Here is a 20844-nt window from a genome sequence, read left to right as displayed (position 1 = left end):
AGAGGGGTGGGGGGGGGAGAGAGGATGCAATGTGATGAAGGTACAGAAGGAAAGCAGATTTGAAGCTGAATCAAACAAAAAAAAAAAAAAAACAGCCTTTAGCGGGTCACACTTACCCGTACGACTCCACCAATGAGCGGCGGTGGGTGGGTGAGGAGATACTCGGTCGCTTGCTCCATGGTGCTCGTGTTCAGGAGGGCTTCCATTGCGTGCTCCCGAGTAAAACCCATATCCATAAGCTATAGGGTGAAAAACAAAAAGATTAGGAAATTCATCCAATATCAAAAGCGAAAAATAAATAAAAAAAAATGTGCCAAAAAAGGCGAGTCTAAACTCAATTCACACTCCCACCTGCTGAAGTTGCTGTTGATTCACTTGGGGTTCCCGCCTGGCTGCGCCGCTCTCGTCCGGCTGCCCGGCTTCTTCTTCGCGGCTTCCCTCTCTCTCTTTGCTCAAGCGTTCTCGAATGACTGGTTCCCCGCGAAGGATGTGACACAAGATGGCGAGCATAGACTCAGCCATGCGCCCGCCGTACACCTTTAGCGGCTTCCGGTTCCACAAGTTCTTTATACAGGTGAAGGCTGCCTTTATTCAACAAGATGAACAATACATCAATGCAAACCTTCGGAAAAGAGGATTTTTGGGTACTCACCGTAAAATCTTAGCCTTTAATGTGGGACCCTGGAAACCATGGGTTGTGGGCTGCTGCCACTAGGGGAAAATGTTGGCTTCTTAGCAGGTTAAACCCACCGACTGGCACGGAGATAATCCGTTTTAGCTTAGTGTCAACTAGGAGGCAGACACCGCGTCAGCCAACCTAGTGTCAACTAGGAGGCAAGACACCGCGTCAGCCAACCTAGTGTCAACTAGGAGGCAGACACCGCGTCAGCCAACCTAGTGTCAACTAGGAGGCAGACACCGCGTCAGCCAACCTGGTGTCAACTAGGAGGCAGACACCGCGTCAGCCAACCTGGTGTCAACTAGGAGGCAGACACCGCGTCAGCCAACCTGGTGTCAACTAGGAGGCAGACACCGCGTCAGCCAACCTGGTGTCAACTAGGAGGCAGACACCGCGTCAGCCAACCTGGTGTCAACTAGGAGGCAGACACCGCGTCAGCCAACCTGGTGTCAACTAGGAGGCAGACACCGCGTCAGCCAACCTGGTGTCAACTAGGAGGCAGACACCGCGTCAGCCAACCTGGTGTCAACTAGGAGGCAGACACCGCGTCAGCCAACCTGGTGTCAACTAGGAGGCAGACACCGCGTCAGCCAACCTGGTGTCAACTAGGAGGCAGACACCGCGTCAGCCAACCTGGTGTCAACTAGGAGGCAGACACCGCGTCAGCCAACCTGGTGTCAACTAGGAGGCAGACACCGCGTCAGCCAACCTGGTGTCAACTAGGAGGCAGACACCGCGTCAGCCAACCTGGTGTCAACTAGGAGGCAGACACCGCGTCAGCCAACCTGGTGTCAACTAGGAGGCAGACACCGCGTCAGCCAACCTGGTGTCAACTAGGAGGCAGACACAGCATCAGCCAACCTAGTGTCAACTAGGAGGCAGACACCGCGTCCGCCAACCTGGTGTCAACTAGGAGGCAGACACCGCGTCCGCCAACCTGGTGTCAACTAGGAGGCAGACACAGCGTCAGCCAACCTAGTGTCAACTAGGAGGCAGACAGTGTCAGCAGCATACACATGGTTTCTGTGTTCCCGAATGAAGAGATGAAGGGAATTTTGTTACTTACCGTAAATTCCTTTTCTTCTAGCTCCTATTGGGAGACCCAGACGATTGGGTGTATAGCTACTGCCTCCGGAGGCCACACAAAGCATTACACTAAAAAGTGTAAGGCCCCTCCCCTTCTGGCTATACACCCCCCGTGGGAACACGGGATGCTCAGTTTTAGTGCTAAAGTGTGAGGTAAATCCGGAGATATGACGATAAATCATGATATTCAAGTATGTCAGGAAGCCCTCTCCTGGTGTCACCCCCCCTTTCCTTCACACAACTGGTTTAGCAACAAATTCCATGGCCATGTCCTGTGATATGGAAATTAGGTGGCTTTAGGGACAATGGACACAGGATGACTCCCTGCCGTCACCCTGTAACAAGAGTTGTATCTCATTAGCAAGGCTATGGAACTAGCAGACAGAACGACTCCAGTAAAAAATGGTTCATATCTCGTAAGCCATATTTCCGATAAATATGGCAACCATAAAAATGGTGTCTCAGCATGCGGACGATGCCGGCACACCCTTTTTATGGGAGCAGGACATTGGGAAATGCCCCAGGCGTGATATCAGCCAATGGGGAACTGGCAGACAGGTCATGAGTCCCCTCGTACTGTAGCTAAATTCATAACTGTCACAATGAGAGCATTGGCGTCCGCCTACGACGCTCCCAGGCAAAGTTATGGCCCATATTCCATGTTGGGATATTGTCCATAACTCAAGCCAGGGGTGGAGCAGTGCTCCCTGTGAGGTCACGAAGGTAGGAGGGGACCTGGATTTGGCCAGGTTGATAACCCTACTTCGGCCATTTTCAAGTGTTCTTCTGCTCGGGGGCCTGGTTGGGAAAGACCTGTGAGGGAGTTCCTGGAAACCTGGTCTACAGCGCCCCCCTGTGGCCAGACGCAACAAGGTAACTGCTGGAACTGTGTATGCCTGTTTGTAACCCATGCTTTGATTGTAACTGTACTCTGACATATGTATATTCTGTAGATTCCCTATTGTATATATTGTAGTTCTAGTGTGCTTTAGGCTGATTAAATTATATAATTAATCTTGGGCTGTTCTGTTATCTCGATCTTGAATCCCACGTCTGTGTGTTCGGCTAATAGTTACCGTAAATCGGTTGGTGGCAGCGAATTGTGCCAAGGATTATTGTGGGGAGGCCAGTGAGATTCGGGGAGATTTTATATATCCCGCCCGCGGAGGTCGGGGGAATATATACCTTACTCTCACCGGGGACCCTTCAATAATCGGCATAAGTAGTATAGCGGCCTCCTTGCTTATGGTCGGGCAATTCCATAATTGGCCTGACTATAAGAGGGGCGCTAGAGAGCGCGTCACGTGCTCTGTCTGTCGGTCGGGAGGTATAAAGGAGGGGTGACCCCCACTTGTTACCCCCCCGATTGTGACGTACTGGTAGCCAGCGCGGGGGATTTCTGAGTGACCCCCCCGGTGGTCTGTGACATAAAGCAAGAAGGAGGAAAGCCAATAACTGGTTTAAACAAATTCACTCCGAGTAACATCGGAGAACTGAAAACCGTTCAACATGAACAACATGTGTACCCGAAAAAACCAAAAATCCCGAAGGACAACAGGGCGGGTGCTGGGTCTCCCAATAGGAGCTAGAAGAAAAGGAATTTACGGTAAGTAACAAAATTCCCTTCTTCTTCGGCGCTCCATTGGGAGACCCAGACGATTGGGACGTCCAAAAGCTGTCCCTGGGTGGGTAAAGAAATACCTCATGTTAGAGCTGCAAAGACAACCCTCCCCTACGGGGAAGCAACTGCCGCCTGCAGGACTCTTTTACCTAGGCTGGCGTCCGCCGAAGCATAGGTATGCACCTGATAATGTTTGGTGAAAGTGTGCAGACTCGACCAGGTAGCTGCCTGGCACACCTGTTGAGCCGTAGCCTGGTGTCGTAATGCCCAGGACGCACCCACGGCTCTGGTTGAGTGGGCCTTCAGCCCCGAAGGAACCGGAAGCCCAGCAGAACGGTAGGCTTCAAGAATTGGTTCTTTGATCCATCGAGCCAGGGTGGCTTTGGAAGCCTGCGACCCCTTGCGCTTACCAGCGACAAGGACAAAGAGTGCATCGGAGCGGCGCATGGGCGCCGTGCGGGAAATGTAGATCCTGAGTGCTCTCACCAGATCTAACAAATGCAAATCCTTTTCATACCGATGAACTGGATGAGGACAAAAGGAAGGCAAGGAGATATCCTGATTAAGATGAAAAGAGGATACTACCTTAGGGAGAAACTCCTGAATGGGGCGCAGCACTACCTTGTCCTGGTGGAACACCAGGAAGGGAGCCTTGGATGACAGCGCTTGTAGCTCAGACACTCTCCTAAGAGACGTGACCGCCACCAGAAAGGCCACTTTCTGTGAGAGTCGCGAAAGTGAAACATCCTTCAGAGGCTCAAAGGGCGGCTTCTGGAGAGCAACTAGTACCCTGTTTAGATCCCATGGATCTAATGGCCGCCTGTACGGAGGGACGATATGACAAACGCCCTGCAGGAACGTACGTACTTTAGAAAGTCGTGCTAGACGCTTCTGAAAAAACACGGATAGTGCCGAGACTTGCCCTTTAAGGGAGCCGAGCGACAAACCCTTTTCCAACCCAGCTTGCAGGAAGGAAAGAAGATTAGGTAACTGGAATGGCCAGGGAGATACTCCTTGTGCAGAGCACCAGGATAAGAAAATCCTCCACGTTCTATGGTAGATCTTAGCAGACGTGGACTTCCTAGCCTGTCTCATGGTGGCAACAACCTCTTGGGATAATCCTGCAGACGCTAGGATCCAGGATTCAATGGCCACACAGTCAGGTTCAGGGCCGCAGAATTCCGATGGAAAAACGGCCCTTGGGACAGTAAGTCTGGTCGGTCTGGTAGTGCCCACGGTTGGTCGACCGTGAGATGCCACAGATCCGGGTACCACGCCCTCCTCGGCCAGTCTGGGGCGACGAGTATGACGTGGCTGCAGTCGGATCTGATCTTGCGTAGCACTCTGGGCAAGAGTGCCAGAGGTGGAAACACATACGGGAGCCGGAACTGCGACCAATCTTGCACTAGGGCGTCTGCTGCTAGAGCTCTTTGATCGCGAGACCGTGCCATGAAGGCCGGAACTTTGTTGTTGTGCCGAGACGCCATTAGGTCGACGTCCGGCACCCCCCAGCGGCGACATATTTCCTGAAACACGTCCGGGTGAAGGGACCATTCTCCTGCGTCCATGCCCTGGCGACTGAGGAAGTCTGCTTCCCAGTTTTCCACGCCCGGGATGTGAACCGCGGATATGGTGGATGCTCTGTCCTCCACCCACATCAGGATCCGCCGGACTTCCTGGAAGGCTTGCCGACTGCGTGTCCCTCCTTGGTGGTTGATGTATGCCACCGCTGTCGAGTTGTCCGACTGAATTCGGATCTGCTTGCCTTCCAGCCACTGTTGGAAGGCTAGTAGGGCAAGATACACTGCCCTGATTTCCAGAACATTGATCTGAAGGGTGGACTCCTGCTGAGTCCACGTACCCTGAGCCCTGTGGTGGAGAAAAACTGCTCCCCACCCTGACAGACTCGCGTCTGTCGTGACCACTGCCCAGGATGGGGGTAGGAAGGATCTTCCCTGTGATAATGAGGTGGGAAGAAGCCACCACTGCAGAGAGTCTTTGGCCGTCTGGGAAAGGGAGACTTTCCTGTCCAGGGATGTTGACTTCCCGTCCCATTGGCGGAGAATGTCCCATTGAAGTGGGCGCAGATGAAACTGCGCAAATGGAACCGCCTCCATTGCCGCCACCATCTTCCCGAGGAAGTGCATGAGGCGTCTTAAGGAGTGCGACTGACTTTGAAGGAGAGCCTGCACCCCAGTCTGTAGTGACCGCTGCTTGTCCAGCGGAAGCTTCACTATCGCTGAGCGAGTATGAAACTCCATGCCAAGATACGTTAGTGATTGGGTCGGTGACAGATTTGACTTTGAGAAGTTGATGATCCACCCGAACGTCTGGAGAGTCTCCAGTGTAACATTCAGGCTGAGTTGGCATGCCTCCTGAGAGGGTGCCTTGACAAGTAGATCGTCCAAGTAAGGGATCACAGAGTGTCCCTGAGAGTGCAAGACTGCTACCACTGCCGCCATGACCTTGGTGAACACCCGTGGTGCTGTCGCCAGACCAAATGGCAGAGCTACGAACTGAAGATGGTCGTCTCCTATCACGAAGCGTAGAAAGCGTTGGTGCTCTGTAGCAATCGGCACGTGGAGATAAGCATCCTTGATGTCTATTGATGCTAGGAAATCTCCTTGAGACATTGAGGCAACGACTGAGCGGAGGGATTCCATCCGGAATCGCCTGGCGTTCACATGCTTGTTGAGCAGTTTTAGGTCCAGAACAGGACGGAATGAGCCGTCCTTTTTTGGCACCACAAAGAGATTGGAGTAAAAGCCTTGTCCTTGTTCCCGAAGAGGAACAGGGACCACCACTCCGTCTGCTCTTAGAGAATTCACCGCCTGCAGAAGGGCATCTGCTCGGTCGGGATGTGGGGAAGTTCTGAAGAACCGAGGCGGAGGACGAGAACTGAACTCTATCCTGTACCCGTGAGACAAAATAAGAATTATTCTTACCGATAATTCGCTTTCTAGGACCTTCCACGACAGCATAGGAGGTTGTCTCTCCACGCCCTAATTGGGACAGGAAGTTCAAGAGGTTTAAAAGGACCCTCCCACCTCCCACAGCCAGTGTCTTACAAAGAATCCATAGCATATGAGAAGTACTACACATTCAGGAATACATGAATACATAGGGGAGGGAATTACCTGCTGTCGTGGAAGGTCCTAGAAAGCGAATTATCGGTAAGAATAATTCTTATTTCTCTAGTCCCTTCCACGACAGCATAGGAGGAATACCAAAGAATTGATACCTAGGGGGGGACCACAGCCTGCAGGACTTTCCTGCCAAGGCCAAATCCCTGTGGGAATCCAGATCCAGACGATAATGCTTCGTGAAGGTATGGAGCGAAGACCACGTAGCCGCCTTGCAGATCTGCTCAGGGGAGGCCCCTGCCCGTTCGGCCCAGGAGGCAGAGGTAGCCCTGGTGGAGTGCGCCGTGAATCCAGTAGGCGGAGAGAGATGCTGAGCGAGGTATGCATCTCTAATTGCTCGCACAATCCAGTTGGCGACTGTACTCTTAGCCACCTTCTTGCCCTTATTGCGGCCAAAGGGCTGGATGAACAGGTTAGAATCAAGGCGCCAAGAAGCAGTAACCTCTAGGTAGTGCAACACTATCCGACGGACATCCAAAGAATGAAACACTTCCTCACCCGGAGTCCGAGGATTCTGACAGAATGAAGGCAGGACGATGGACTGCGAACTGTGAAAATCCGAAACCACCTTGGGAAGGAAGGAAGGGTCCAGCTGAAAAACAATGCTGTCATCTCTGATGGTCAGATAAGGTTCCCTAACAGACAAAGCCTGAAGTTCGCCGACTCTGCGAGCAGATGTAATAGCCACAAGAAAAGCAGTCTTGTGAGAAAGGGAACGAATGTTACAAGAGCACAGAGGTTCAAACGGAGATTGAGATAGTCCTGTAAGGACCACATTGAGATCCCAGCGAGGCGTCAGGACCCTCCGACGTGGACAGAGTCTACTAGCGGACACAAAGAACCGACGGATCCAACGATGATCTGCCAGAGCCGTGTCAAAGACTGCACTGAGTGCTGACACCTGAACTTTCAGGGAGCTGGGCCTAAGACCTAAGTCTAAACCACTTTGGAGAAAGTCCAGAATCTGCGCAATATTAGGCCGAAAGGGGTCAGGAGGCCGAGAACCACACCAGGAGGAAAATCTCTTCCAGATTTTGTTGTATATACTATTAGTCACAGGTTTACGGTTCTTCTGCAGCGTAGCCACAACTTTGTCAGAAAGCCCTTGAGCCTTCAGTGCCCGGGCCTCAGAAGCCAGGCAGCCAAGTTGAGTTTCTGAGGAGCCGGATGGAAAATCGGACCCTGTGACAGTAAGCTGGGGTCCGAACCTAAGAGGACTGGGCCGTCGATTCCTAGCGTCATGACCAGGCTGTACCAACTCCTCCGGGGCCACAGAGGGGCTACCAGTATAGTTGGGACCCCCTCGTCTCTGATCTTCCTCAGGGCCCGTGCGAGAAGAGGAAGAGGGGGGAACGCGTAAGCGAGGCGAAAGGACCAACTGTGGCAGAAAGCGTCTACCCCTAAAGCCTCGTCCCTTGGGTTCAGGGAGAAATATGTTGCGACCTTGCGATTCTCTGCTGAGGCAAAGAGGTCCACCTCTGGTGCACCCCACCTTGCCACTAGAGAGCAGAACACTGCCTGATCCAGGCTCCATTCCCCTGGATGAACATCCCGACGACTCAGGAAATCCGCCTGAAGATTGAGGGAGCCCTTCAGATGGACCGCAGAAAGGGAGAGCAGAGATTGTTCTGCCCATTGAAAGATTCGGGAGGATACCGACTTCAGGGCGCCTGAGCGTGTACTGCCCTGATGGCGGAGATGTGCCACTGTTGTGACATTGTCTGAATATACCAGGACGTGAGAGTCCCGGACGAGGTCCTGAGCCGCAAGGAGGGCTTCCCTGACTGCCCTGAGCTCCCGGTAGTTGGAGGATTGGGAGCTGACGTAAGGACTCCAGACCCCTTGAAATGGGGAACTTGCCACCATCGCCCCCCATCCACGTAGGCTGGCATCTGTGGTCAGTGTAACCAGGGGTTTCTGAGTCCAGGCAACCCCCACCTGCAGGTTGGCGGGACTCAGCCACCAGAGAAGGGATGAGGAGACGGACTCCGAGAGGCGAAACCTTCTGTTTAGGGATGACGGGAGTCTGTCCCAGTGTGCCAGGATATGATCCTGGAGACACCGAGAATGGGCCTGAGCCCACCTGACCGAGGGGATGCAGGATGTCATGGAACCCAGGGCTGACATAGCCGCTCGAAGCGTTGGGCGAGCCTGCCTGCGGAGCTTCGAGATTTTGGATAACAGAGCTATCCTGTGGCCCTCTGGGAGAAAAGATGCCTGTCTGTCGGAGTCCAGCAGCACTCCGAGAAACTGCCGTGTGGAGGAGGGGGTTAACTGTGATTTTTTGAGATTGGGAATCCATCCCAGAGACCGAAGGATTCCCAAAGACCTCTCCACATGGCTCCGGAGGGTTGGAGCAGACGGAGCCATGAGAAGAAAGTCGTCCAGATACGGAACTAGACAGATACCCTGCAATCTTATGAAGGCGACCACCTCTGCCATGATCTTGGAAAAGATCCTTGGAGCTGAGGAGATCCCGAAGGGAAGTACATTGAATTGGAAATGAAGTACTTCTTCCCCGTGAAGCACCGCAAACCTGAGGTATTGTCTGTGTCCCGGATGGACGGGTACATGGAAGTAGGCATCTTTCAGATCGATAGAGGCCATCTGGTGGTGTAGACCTATCAGGGGAATAGCTGATCCCACCGACTCCATCTTGAACCGCCGGTACCTGACCTGACGGTTTAGACTTTTTAAATTGATAATTATACGGACGTCGCCGGATGGCTTCTTGACCAGGAAGAGACGGGAGTAGTGTCCTATCCCTTCTTCCCGACTCGGGACTGGGGAAACGACCCCCGAGTGCACTAACTCTAAAATCTTTGAGTACAACAGAGTCTGTGAACCCGGCGATGCCAGCGCAGTGACTCGGAGACCCGGAAGAGGGGGGGAAAGGAATTCTATGAGAAGACCGTCCGAGATGATCTTCAGAACCCATTGGCAAGAGGTTATGGACTGCCACTGGGTAAGAAACGCTGAGAGTCTTCCCCCCACCCGGGCCGAGTCACTGCTTGTCCTGCTGAGGACGTTGCTGATGTGGAGGGATGAGGATGTTTCTCCCTCTACCTTTGGGATAGCTCCACCTGCCTGCCTTCCCTTTCCCTCTGGGCTGGGAGGCCTGAGGCATCGAGGGACGAAAGGACCGCTTCCTGGTAGGTCTAGGATCGGGCAAGGCCTTACGATCAGTCGCCTTGTCCAGGATATCATCCAGGGCAGGTCCAAACACCAAATCCCCTTTAAAAGGAAGGGAACAAAGCCTCATTTTAGAGGTGGAGTCTCCACTCCAGGCCTTAAGCCAGAGGGCACGTCGGGCAGAGTTAGAAAGCACCGAGGTCCTGGCTGCCAGGCGGACAGATTCCACCGAGGTATCTGCCAGAAAACAGGTAGCCTTCCTAAGCAAGGGAAGGGATTCCAGTAATTCCTCCCTAGGGGTCCCTTGGGAAATATGAGCCTCCAACTGGTCCAACCACCTAATTAGGGACCTGGATACGCAGGTGGAGGCAATGTTGGCTTGAATAGAGGAAGACGATGCCTCCCAGGACCGCTTCATCAGGCCCTCTACCTTCCTATCCATTTGATCCTTCAGTTGGGAAGTATCCTCAAAGGGAAGAGCCGTTTGCTTAGCTACCCTAGCCACCTGAACGTCTACTCTTGGGATCTCCCAATGTAGTCCCGAAGGTTCCAGAGGAAACCGGCGTCTAAGGTCACTCCGTACCCGCCTCTCAGGACATTCCCATTCCTGAGAAACAATATCCAATATATTGGCATGAACTGGGAATCCCAACTGTTTGACTGACTTCAGGCCAGCAAACATTTCGTCCTGGATTGAAGGAAGAGACTGCACTTACTGTAAACCCATAGTGCTCCGAACTGCCTCAATAAGATCCCCCAACTCTTCTGAGTGAAAAAGAAAGGACTGGTCAGACCCCCCAGATGGAAATCTTTCATCAGGACCCTCAGAGGTGGAATCAGCGTCCTCCTGATCAGAAGGGGTCGACTGGAGTCTCCTCTTTTTTGGAGGAGAGGGTCCAGTAGCAGGGCCAGGAGCAGGGCCAGGAGCAGGGCCAGGAACAGGGCCAGACACAGGGCCAGGAACAGGGCCAGGCACAGGGAGAGAAGCCAATGAGGCCCTAATCTCCTGTTTCATCATGGACCGCAACTCATCTATCAGAGATGGTTGTTCGGCCCTAATAACCTGGTCCGTACATTGTTGGCAAAGCTTTTTATCCCATACTGCAGGGAGCTTCTTTATACAGATGGGACATTTTTTAATTTTGTCCACTCTGTCAGGTCTATCAGGCTTATCGGACTTGTCAGTTTTTTCTGACTTCTCAGGCTTCTCTGATTTCTCATTTCTGTCAGTTTTCTTGGTGGCCTTGTCCTCCTAGAAAACACAGAGCAGAGAGCCATAATCACTGATGAGACCTATGTCCGAGGGACCAATCCCCTCCATACTCACAGTAGCAGGGGGCACACTGGGTTCTGCAGAGGCAGCTGCAGCGGAAGACATGACAGGGAGCACGGTCTTACCATGATCTGATGTCTTCGTGGCAGCCCTTATGGACAAGGGCCTGCCTCCCCGGTGACGGTGTACGTTTCCCCGCCTCCCGCATCCGGTCCTGGGCAGGTCGAGTCGCAGTCGGCGTGCCTCCACGCTGCCTCCGCAAACCGGAAGCGCTCGACCGGAAGTCCGCAAGACCAGAAGTCCCGCCTCCGGGAGCACTTCCGGATCGCTCCGGCAGCGTGCATGCGGGAGGCGGCCGGCGGCTCAGGGAGGACGCCGGCCGGGGAGCTCAACAGCCTGCATCACCCCTCAGGAGGATCCGGAAGGCTGGAGCAGCGGTCCCCCACAGCGTGAGGGAACAGCAAGGGAGGAGCGGTGAAGGCCCGACCGATGCCGTCCGGCTGAAGGTAATAGGGGGAAAAAAAAAAAAAAATATACTGCAGTTCGCCGGCCACCACAGCATAGGAGAAAAAAACAAAACCTCTCCATGCCCCATGGGGACAGGAAAGACACTGGCTGTGGGAGGTGGGAGGGTCCTTTTAAACCTCTTGAACTTCCTGTCCCAATTAGGGCGTGGAGAGACAACCTCCTATGCTGTCGTGGAAGGGACTAGAGAAATGTCTGTTACCCACCGGTCTTTGACCTGTGGCAGCCAAATGTCGCAAAAGCGGAAGAGCCTGCCACCGACCGAGGATGCGGAGTGAGGAGGCCGAAAGTCATGAGGCCGCCGCCTTGGAAGCGGTACCTCCGGCTGCTTTCTTGGGGCGTGAGTGAGCCCGCCAGGAATCAGAGCTCCTTTGCTCTTTCTGAGTCCCTTTGGACGAGGAGAATTGGGGCTTGCCCGAGCCTCGAAAGGACCGAAACTTCGACTGCCACTTCCTCTGTTGAGGTTTGTTTGATCTGGGCTGGGGTAAGGAAGAGTCCTTCCCTTTGGACTGTTTAATGATTTCCGCCAATTGCTCACCAAACAGTCTGTCTCCAGATAATGGCAAGCTGGTTAAACATTTTTTAGAAGCAGAATCTGCTTTCCATTCTTTTAACCACAAGGCCCTGCGCAAAACTACAGAGTTGGCGGATGCCATTGAGGTACGGCTCGTAGAGTCCAGTACCGCATTGATAGCGTAGGTCGCAAACGCAGTCATTTGCGTAGTTAAGGACGCCACTTGCGGCACTGCTGGACGTATGAGAGAGTCCACCTGTGCCAGACCAGCTGAAATAGCTTGGAGTGCCCACACGGCCGCGAATGCTGGAGCAAACGACGCGCCGATAGCTTCATAGACAGATTTCAACCAAAGGTCCATTTGTCTGTCATTGGCATCTTTAAGTGAAGCCCCATCCTCCACTGCAACTATGGATCTAGCTGCAAGCCTGGATATTGGAGGGTCCACTTTTGGACACTGGGTCCAGCGTTTTACCACGTCAGGGGGAAAGGGATAACGTGTATCCTTAAGACGTTTGGAAAAACGCTTGTCCGGATAAGCATGGTGTTTCTGGATTGATTCTCTGAAGTCAGAGTGGTCCAGAAAAGTACTCAATTTACGCTTGGGATACAGGAAATGGAATTTCTCCTGCTGTGCAGCTGCCTCCTCTGCTGAAGGGGCTGGAGGAGAAATATCCAACAGCCTATTGATGGCCGCTATAAGGTCATTTACCATAGCGTCACCATCAGGAGTATCCAGATTGAGAGCGGTCTCAGGACTAGACTCCTGATCACCCACCTCTGTCTCACCATACAGAGACAATTCTCGCTGAGACCCTGACCCGCGTGATGACGTGGAGGGTCTTTCCCAGCGAGCTCGCTTAGGGTGACTGGGACCTTCATCCGAGTCAGAGTCTTCAGCCTGTGATGCCTGGGACCCCCTTGAAGTACGGATTAGTTCCAACTGAGGGGGACCGGGGAGCATAGACACAGCAGTGTCCATGGTCTGCGCAACTGGCCTGGACTGCAAGGTCTCCAGGATTTTTGTCATAGTCACAGACATTTTATCAGCAAAGACTGCAAATTCTGTCCCCGTCACCGGGGCAGGGTTCACAGGCGACTCTGCCTGGGCTACCACCATCATAGGCTCTGGCTGACGAAGTGCCACTGGGACTGAACATTGCACACAATGGGAGTCGTTGGAGCCTGCTGGTAGATTAGCCCCACATGCTGTACAAGCAATGTATACAGCCCGTGCCTTGGCACCCTTGCGTTTTGTGGATGACATGTTGTTGTCTCCTCAGAGCAATACAGGGTATACAGCCAAGAAGCGACCGTCCAGTGTAGTATATATATATATATATATATATCTGGTACAGGAAAAAGTACACCAATATAACACTGTGGCACAAGTGGGGCCAGCACTAATGTGCTGCTTACCGCCCGCTAAACGCGGGTGTGTGGTCGCCAGAAATCCCTAGTCTGAGTCTCCCAGAGCCTGTGTCCTTCCTCCAGCCAGACTGCATGCTGGAATGGCTGCCGGCGTCCTGTGGAGGGGGGGGCGGGCCCTGGGCGTATACAGACAAAGAGCGGGAAGCCTGCGTCCCACTGTGCCTAGTGAGAGGGCTGGAGCATGTAAATAAGGCTCCAGCCCTCGGCGCTGACGATTGTACAGCGTCTCTCCCTTACCCTGATTGACAGGGTGGGGGCGGGAACGAAGCGGAGCTGGGCCACAAAAGCCGGGGACTAGAGTTAGAAACGCCGCCGCCGTAAAAGCGCGGTCGGCGCGTCCCCGGCGCACTACAAGTCTCAGCTGCGCCGCCGCTCCAGGGGCGGTCGGCGCGGCAGTCCCCCAACACAACAAAATCCCCCAGTAATCTGTAGGGACTATGACCCCAGCGCGCAGCGCTTCAGTCCCCGGCGCACTAGCACACCCAGCAAGCCTGGAGTGTGCGTGCCTGCCATACGGGGACACAGAGTACCTTAATGTTGCAGGGCCTTGTCCCTGAACGGTACCTCGCTCGGCATCCAGCAGGTTCTATGGGTCTGTGGATGGAGCCCGGCCTCAGGGCTTGGTGGCCGGAAAGATCCCACTTCCTCAGAGCCCCTCAGGGGGATGGGGAAGGAAAACAGCATGTGGGCTCCAGCCTCCGTACCAGCAATAGGTACCTCAACCTTACAAACCGCAAGTGGGGTGAGAAGGGAGCATGCTGGGGGCCCAATATGGGCCCTCTTTTCTTCCATCCGATATAGTCAGCAGCTACTGCTGACTAAACAGTGGAGCTATGCGTGGATGTCTGACCTCCTTCGCACAAAGCTTGAAAACTGAGCATCCCGTGTTCCCACGGGGTGTCACAAACCACCGGGGGGGTCACTCAGAACTCCCCCGCGCTGGCTACCAGTACGTCACAATCGGGGGGTAACAAGTGGGTGTCACCCCTCCTTTATACCTCCCGACCGACAGACAGAGCACGTGACGCGCTCTCTAGCGCCCCTCTTATAGTCAGGCCAATTATGGAATTGCCCGACAATAAGCAAGGAGGCCGCTATACTACTTATGCCGATTATTGAAGGGTCCCCGGTGAGAGTAGGGTATATATTCCCCCGACCTCTGCGGGCGGAATATATAAAATCTCCCCGAATCTCACTGGCCTCCCCACAATAATCCTTGGCACAATTCGCTGCCACCAACCGCTTCACGGTAACTATTAGCCGAACACACAGACGTGGGATTCAAGATCGAGATAACAGAACAGCCCAAGATTAATTATATAATTTAATCAGCCTAAAGCACACTAGAAACTACAATATATACAATAGGGAATCTACAGAATATACATATGTCAGAGTACAGTTACAATCAAAGCATGGGTTACAAACAGGCATACACAGTTCCAGCAGTTACCTTGTTGCGTCTGGCCACAGGGGGGCGCTGTACCCAGGTTTCTAGGATCCTTCCCACAGATGTTTCCTACACGTGCCCCCAGCGAAAAGAACACTGGAAAATGGCCGAAGTAGGGTTATCAACCTGGGCAAATCCAGGTCCCCTCCTACCTTAGTGACCTCAGAGGGAGCACTGCTCCACCCCTGGCTTGAGTTATGGACAATCCACAACATGGAATATGGGCCATAACTTTGCCTGGGAGCGTCGTAGGCGGACGCCAATGCTCTCATTGTGACAGTTATGAATTTAGCTACAGAACGAGGGGACTCATGACCTGTCTGCCAGTTCCCCATTGGCTGATATCACGCCTGGGGCATTTCCCAATGTCCTGCTCCCATAAAAAGGGTGTGCCAGCATCGTCCGCATGCGGAGACACCATTTTTATGGTTGCCATATTTATCGGAAATATGGCTTGCGAGATATGAACCATTTTTTTACTGGAGTCGTTCGGTCTAGCTAGTTCCATAGCCTTGCTAATGAGATACAACTCTTGTTACAGGGTGACGGCAGGGAGTCATCCTGTGTCCATTGTTCCCACACCACCTCATCTCCATATCACAGGACATGGCCATGGGATTTGTTGCTAAACCAGTTGTGTGAAGGAAAGGGGGGGTGACACCAGGAGAGGGCTTCCTGACATACTTGAATATCATGATTTATCGTCATATCTCCGGATTTACCTCACACCTCCCCCCTTTTGAGGGCGCTAGGGGGCAGCACACTCCGGTGTTCCCCCGGGCGCCCGTCCGCGACCTCTCCTTGTCGGGACAGCCCGTCTGCGTTACCGTGGTCACGGCCCCTTTTGTGGCGAATGGTGAAGTTGTATTGCTGGAGCGCAAGGCTCCATCGCAACAATCGCCCATTCGTCCCAGAGACGGTGTGCAACCAGCTGAGGGGATTGTGGTCCGTCTCCACGATGAAGTGGCGCCCGTATAGATAGGGTTGCAGACGCTGCAGGGCCCACACTATGGCCAGGCACTCCTTCTCCATCGTGGAATAGGCAACTTCCCTTGGTAACAGCTTCCTGCTCAGGTACAAGACTGGGTGCTCTTGGCTCGCAGAGTCCACCTGGCTGAGCACCGCACCGAGGCCGAAGTCACTGGCGTCGGTCTGCACTACAAACGGCCGCGTGAAGTCGGCTGCCTGTAGCACGGGCGGGCTGGACAGGGCGTCCTTTAGGGCCTGGAAGGCTGTCTCGCAGTCCATTGTCCAATCGACTGCAGAGGGCAGCTTCTTCTTGGTGAGGTCCGTCAAGGGCTTTGCCAGGCTACTATAGCGTGGAACAAACCTCCTATAGTACCCGGCGGTCCCCAAGAAGGACATCACCTGCTTCTTGGTCCTGGGGGTGGGCCAGGATGCGATGGCCTCCACTTTCTCAGGCTCGGGCTTCAGTGTTCTCCCGCCTACCCGGTGACCGAGGTACTGGACCTCGCTCATGGCCAGCTGACACTTTCCCGGCTTGATGGTCAAACCTGCCCGGTGGATCCGCCTGAGCACCTGTGCTAGATGCTCTAGGTGGTCCTCCCAGGTGGGACTGAAGACGGCAATGTCATCCAGGTACGCGGCCGCGTACCCTTCAAGTCCCTTGAGCAGGGTGTTGACCATCCGCTGGAAAGTGGCAGGGGCATTCCTCATCCCGAATGGCATCACCGTGGACTCGTACAGTCCAAATGGGGTAATAAAGGCAGAGCGTTCCCTGGCCTTGCGAGTCAGGGGGATCTGCCAATATCCCCGGCTCAGATCCATGATGGTCAGGTACTGAGCCCCGGCCAACTGATCGAGCAGGTCATCGATGCGTGGCATTGGGTACGCATCGGCGACCGTGACCGCATTGAGCCCCCTGTAGTCCACGCAGAACCGAGTGGTTCGGTCCTTCTTAGGGACGAGGACTACAGGCGAGGCCCAAGCGCTGTTGGATGCCTGGATCACCCCCAGCTTCAGCATCTCGTCAATCTCCTGGCGCATGTGTTGCTGCACCTCCAGGGAGACCCGATATGCTGAACGCCGGATCGGGGGATGATCCCCAGTGTCCACGTGATGGACAGCCAAGTCAGTCCTTCCGGGCTGGTTGGTAAACAACCCCCGGAAGGGGAGGAGGGTGGCCCACAGCTGGGACCGTTGGTCTTCCAAGAGCTGGTGGCCAACCTCCACATCCTCAATGGATCCGCCTGCCCTAACCTGGGCTAGCATATCCAAGAGGGTTTCCGCTTCTCCCTCCTCGGGCAGGTTGCACACGGGGAGCGCACATGCCTCCCGCTCATGATGTGCCTTCATCATGTTCACATGGAAGGGCTTCCGCCTTCCACGGGCAGGGTCCAGGGTGACCAGGTACGTCACAGGGTTGAGCTGCTGGTACACGAGGTATGGGCCTTCCCAGGCTGCCTGAAGCTTGTCCTGTGGTACGGGGACCAGTACCCACACCTGTTGACCCACTTGGTAGGTCCTCTCACAAGCGTTCTGGTCGTACCAACGCTTCTGATCGGCCTGGGCTTGAGCCATATTGTCGTGTACCAGTTGCGTCAAGGCCTGCATTTTGTCCCGGAAGCGCATGACATACTCGATAACCGACACTCCAGGGGTGGCCAAATCCCCTTCCCAAGCCTCTTTCACCAGAGCCAGGGGGCCCCGCACACGTCGCCCGTACAGGAGCTCAAACGGTGAGAATCCTGTTGAGGCCTGTGGAACCTCCCGGTAAGCAAATAACAGGTGTGGGAGATACCGCTCCCAGTCACGCCCATGGGAGTCGACCAACATCTTAAGCATCTGCTTTAAGGTGCCATTGAACCGCTCGCACAGGCCATTAGTCTGTGGATGGTACGGGCTGGCCACCAGATGTCGCACCTGGACTTGCTTACAGAGGGCCTCCATCAGCTGGGACATGAATTGGGTCCCCCGGTCCGTGAGCATTTCCTGGGGAAAACCCACTCTGGAGAAAATCTCCAGCAATGCGGTGGCCACCTTGTCAGCCCGAATGGACGACAAGGCCACTGCTTCTGGGTACCGGGTGGCATAGTCCACTACCGTCAGTATGAAGCGTTTCCCGGAGCTGCTGGGGATGGCCAGCGGGCCGACCAGATCCACAGCCACCCTCCTGAAAGGCTCATCGATGATTGGCAGAGATACTAGTGGGGCTTTGGGGTGTGGCCCCGCCTTCCCCACTCTCTGACAGGTTTCACACGAACGGCAGTAGGCAGCCACATCGGCCCCCATTTTTGGCCAGTAGAAATGCTGGTTTAACCTGGCCTTGGTCTTAGCGATCCCTAGGTGTCCGGCCATCGGAATCTCATGTGCGATCCGCAACAACTCCGTCCGGAACGGATAGGGTACCACCAACTGTCGGTCCCTGGGCCACGCCTCCGGTGAACCCTGCTGGACCGTGGCCCGGTACAGCCGTCCTTGGTCCCAGACCACTCGCTCCGGGTCCGAGTCCGAGGGAGGCTGTGCCGCCTGCTCCTTAAGAGCTTTCAGGCTGTCGTCAGCTTCTAACGCTGCCTGAAACCCCTGACTAGATGTGGCCAGAATCGACGAGACTGTCACATCTTCAGTCAGTACCCCGGGACCTGTGTCCTGGCCTCCACCTGACTCGGCTGCCACTTGGTCAGAAGGGGAAGAGCTATCGGACCTCCGGGAGGCCCCTTGGCTTCCAGCACTCCCACTGCGGGTGACAGCGGCCACAGCCGCTGCGACCGTGGGTCGTGCCTGCTCCTCCTCCGTTCCTGACCAAGTCGCCGGTTCAGGCAGACCTACCTGGCTTCCTGACACCCCGGTTGTGGGGGAACCATGCACCGAGATCTTACCTGGGAGCACTTCCGCTCCTGGACCGGCCCCAATCTCACCTGCCTGTTCCCCTCCTGCAGCAACAGAACCCCGCTGTGAAATCTCTGGGGACCCCACATTTGCTGTGGTAGCCCCCACCCCACACACTGGTCCTCCCCCTGCAGCACCCTGCTCTCTGCTTATCCCTGCAGAGGGCAACAGATCCCAGCTCACAGGCTGGTTACTTGTAGAGGCATCGTCACACCTTTCTCTGACCCCCTCCCCTCCTGTCACAGCTGCAGCTGCGTGTGTGTCTATGGTGTCTATGCAAGCAGAAATATCAGAGTTCACTCCCTCCTCCCTTACATCATTCATAGATAACACATTAACATTGTCAGGAGTCATGTCAGTACTGGCTGAAGGTTCAGCCCTTGGGGGGGGCCCAAACTGGGAGGTTATCTGCCCCAAATCTGTCCCAAGTAGCACGTTTGCAGGGATCCGATCAGTTACCCCCACCTCCCTCACCCCTCGCCCTGCGCCCCAGTCCACATAAATGTCAGCAACAGGCAGCGCCGGGTCAGTGCCTCCAATCCCGGAGACAGCGAGGGTTTTTCCAGGGATCAAGTCTTGGGGGGACACCATCTCAGGCCGCACCAGAGTCACCTCCGAGGCGCTGTCTCGCAGTCCTATGGTCACAGACCGGCCGACGGTGACAGGTTGGAAGCTGTCCAGGGACCTACCACCACCCCCACCCACACAATACACCTTGGGCGGCCCTTGGGACGGGGACGGAGCCGGGGCCTTGGGACGCTGAGGGCACATGGCCTTGAAGTGTCCAGGTAGGTTGCACTGGTGGCACCGTCTTGGCTCTGCCACGGGCCTGGAGAGGGGAGTTGAGGGGGACACCCCCTGCAGTCTAGGGGCAGGTGGGGCAGTCGCAGAATTCATCTTACCCCCTCTCCAGGTGCTGCTGGTGGCCGCTCTCCTGGCCTCAGGGGCCCGGTTGTTGGTGTAGTCATCGGCAAGGGCAGCTGTAGCTGTGGACCCCTTTGGCTTCTGGTCTCGGATGAACTGGCGGAGATCCTCAGGGCAGTTCCACAAGAGTTGCTCCGTGATGAACAAGTCCAGGATCTCCGGTCCGGTGGAAAGCTGCAGGCCTTGGGTCCAGTGGTCGGCAGCTCGGGCAAGTGCCCGCCGGTGGTCAGCCCAGGAGTCCTTTGGTCCCTTCTGTAGGCTCCGGAACTTCTTGCGGTAGGACTCTGGAGTGAGGTTGTACTGTTGGATCAGGGCCCGCTTGATGGTGTCGTAGCCCTGATCTGCCTCAGCAGGCAAGTCCCCAAGGATATCCAGGGCCTTACCCCTTAAACGGGGGGTCAGGTATTTGGCCCACTGGTCCTTGTCCAGATGGTGCTGCAAGCAAGTCCGTTCAAAAGCAGTCAAGAAAGAGTCCAAGTCTCCATCCTTCTCCAGCACTGGGAAGTCCTCAACACGGACCTTTGGAAGTTTGGTGTCTCGAAGGTCACGTGTGGCTGATGAGGGCCGGAGCTGAGCTAGCTGCAGCTGGTAGTCACGGTCTGCCTGTCGCTCTCGCTCTCGCTCTTCACGCGCTGCCTGCCGCTCTCGCTCCGCAGCCTCACGCTCTGCGTGCCGCTCCGCAGCCTCAGCGTCACGCGCTGCCTGCCGCTCTGCCCTGCGCTCTGCCAGGAGTTCCTTGTAGCCCTTCTGGTCTCCAGCCTGGAGAAGGGCCATAGCCATTTGAAGAAGGCTATCCGAGCCTCCCAGGCTCGGTGGAATGGCACGTGGTGATCTGCGGCACGCTGCAGAGCTAGGCGATTCACTGTCCCTTTCAGAGCGGAGGGCTGGCATCTGGCTCGTTGAGGGACCTTGGGTGAGCTGCTCCTCATCTTGTCCATAATTGCCAGGTTGTGCAATGTCCTCGGCAGAACGGTTTTCTGGCGTCGAGCTCCTGGAGGACTCGTGGGCAACCTCCTCATTACTGCCCACAGCACCGTCCTCCCTCTCTTCGGCTCCTGCTTTAGCATTGGCCAGTTGCATAGCTCTGCTCCTGGTGCCATCAGCCATTCTTGCAGACTTTTGGTCACTGACACAGAACTGACACCTGATGCCTCCACACACCTTACAGTATCTGCACTCTGACACTCTAGTGTTGAGCTAGTCTGAAGACCCCAGCA

At 55.0% G+C, this 20844-nt stretch overlaps 1 protein-coding gene across 11 annotated transcripts in view; it reads right to left on the bottom strand.

Annotated features, from left to right (window-relative positions):
* The window catches only part of HUWE1 (HECT, UBA and WWE domain containing E3 ubiquitin protein ligase 1), a 282139-nt gene that overhangs the window by 167963 nt on the left and 93332 nt on the right, over positions 1 to 20844 (bottom strand). For 6 of the 11 annotated variants that reach the window (XM_075324217.1, XM_075324216.1, XM_075324218.1 and 3 more), the window contains 2 exons: positions 350 to 585; positions 117 to 240 (listed from right to left, as the gene is read on the bottom strand). In XM_075324217.1, coding sequence (XP_075180332.1) covers positions 117 to 240; positions 350 to 585 — 360 coding nt within the window. The remainder of the gene's footprint in view (positions 1 to 116; positions 241 to 349; positions 586 to 20844) is intronic. The other 5 variants (XM_075324213.1, XM_075324220.1, XM_075324221.1 and 2 more) reach the window with 1 other exon arrangement.

The sequence above is a fragment of the Anomaloglossus baeobatrachus genome, chromosome 9 (genome assembly GCF_048569485.1).
Source record: "Anomaloglossus baeobatrachus isolate aAnoBae1 chromosome 9, aAnoBae1.hap1, whole genome shotgun sequence".
Lineage (NCBI taxonomy): Eukaryota > Metazoa > Chordata > Amphibia > Anura > Aromobatidae > Anomaloglossus > Anomaloglossus baeobatrachus.
Note: the sequence above shows the minus strand (reverse complement) of the source record. Positions and strands in the feature narration are given on the sequence as shown.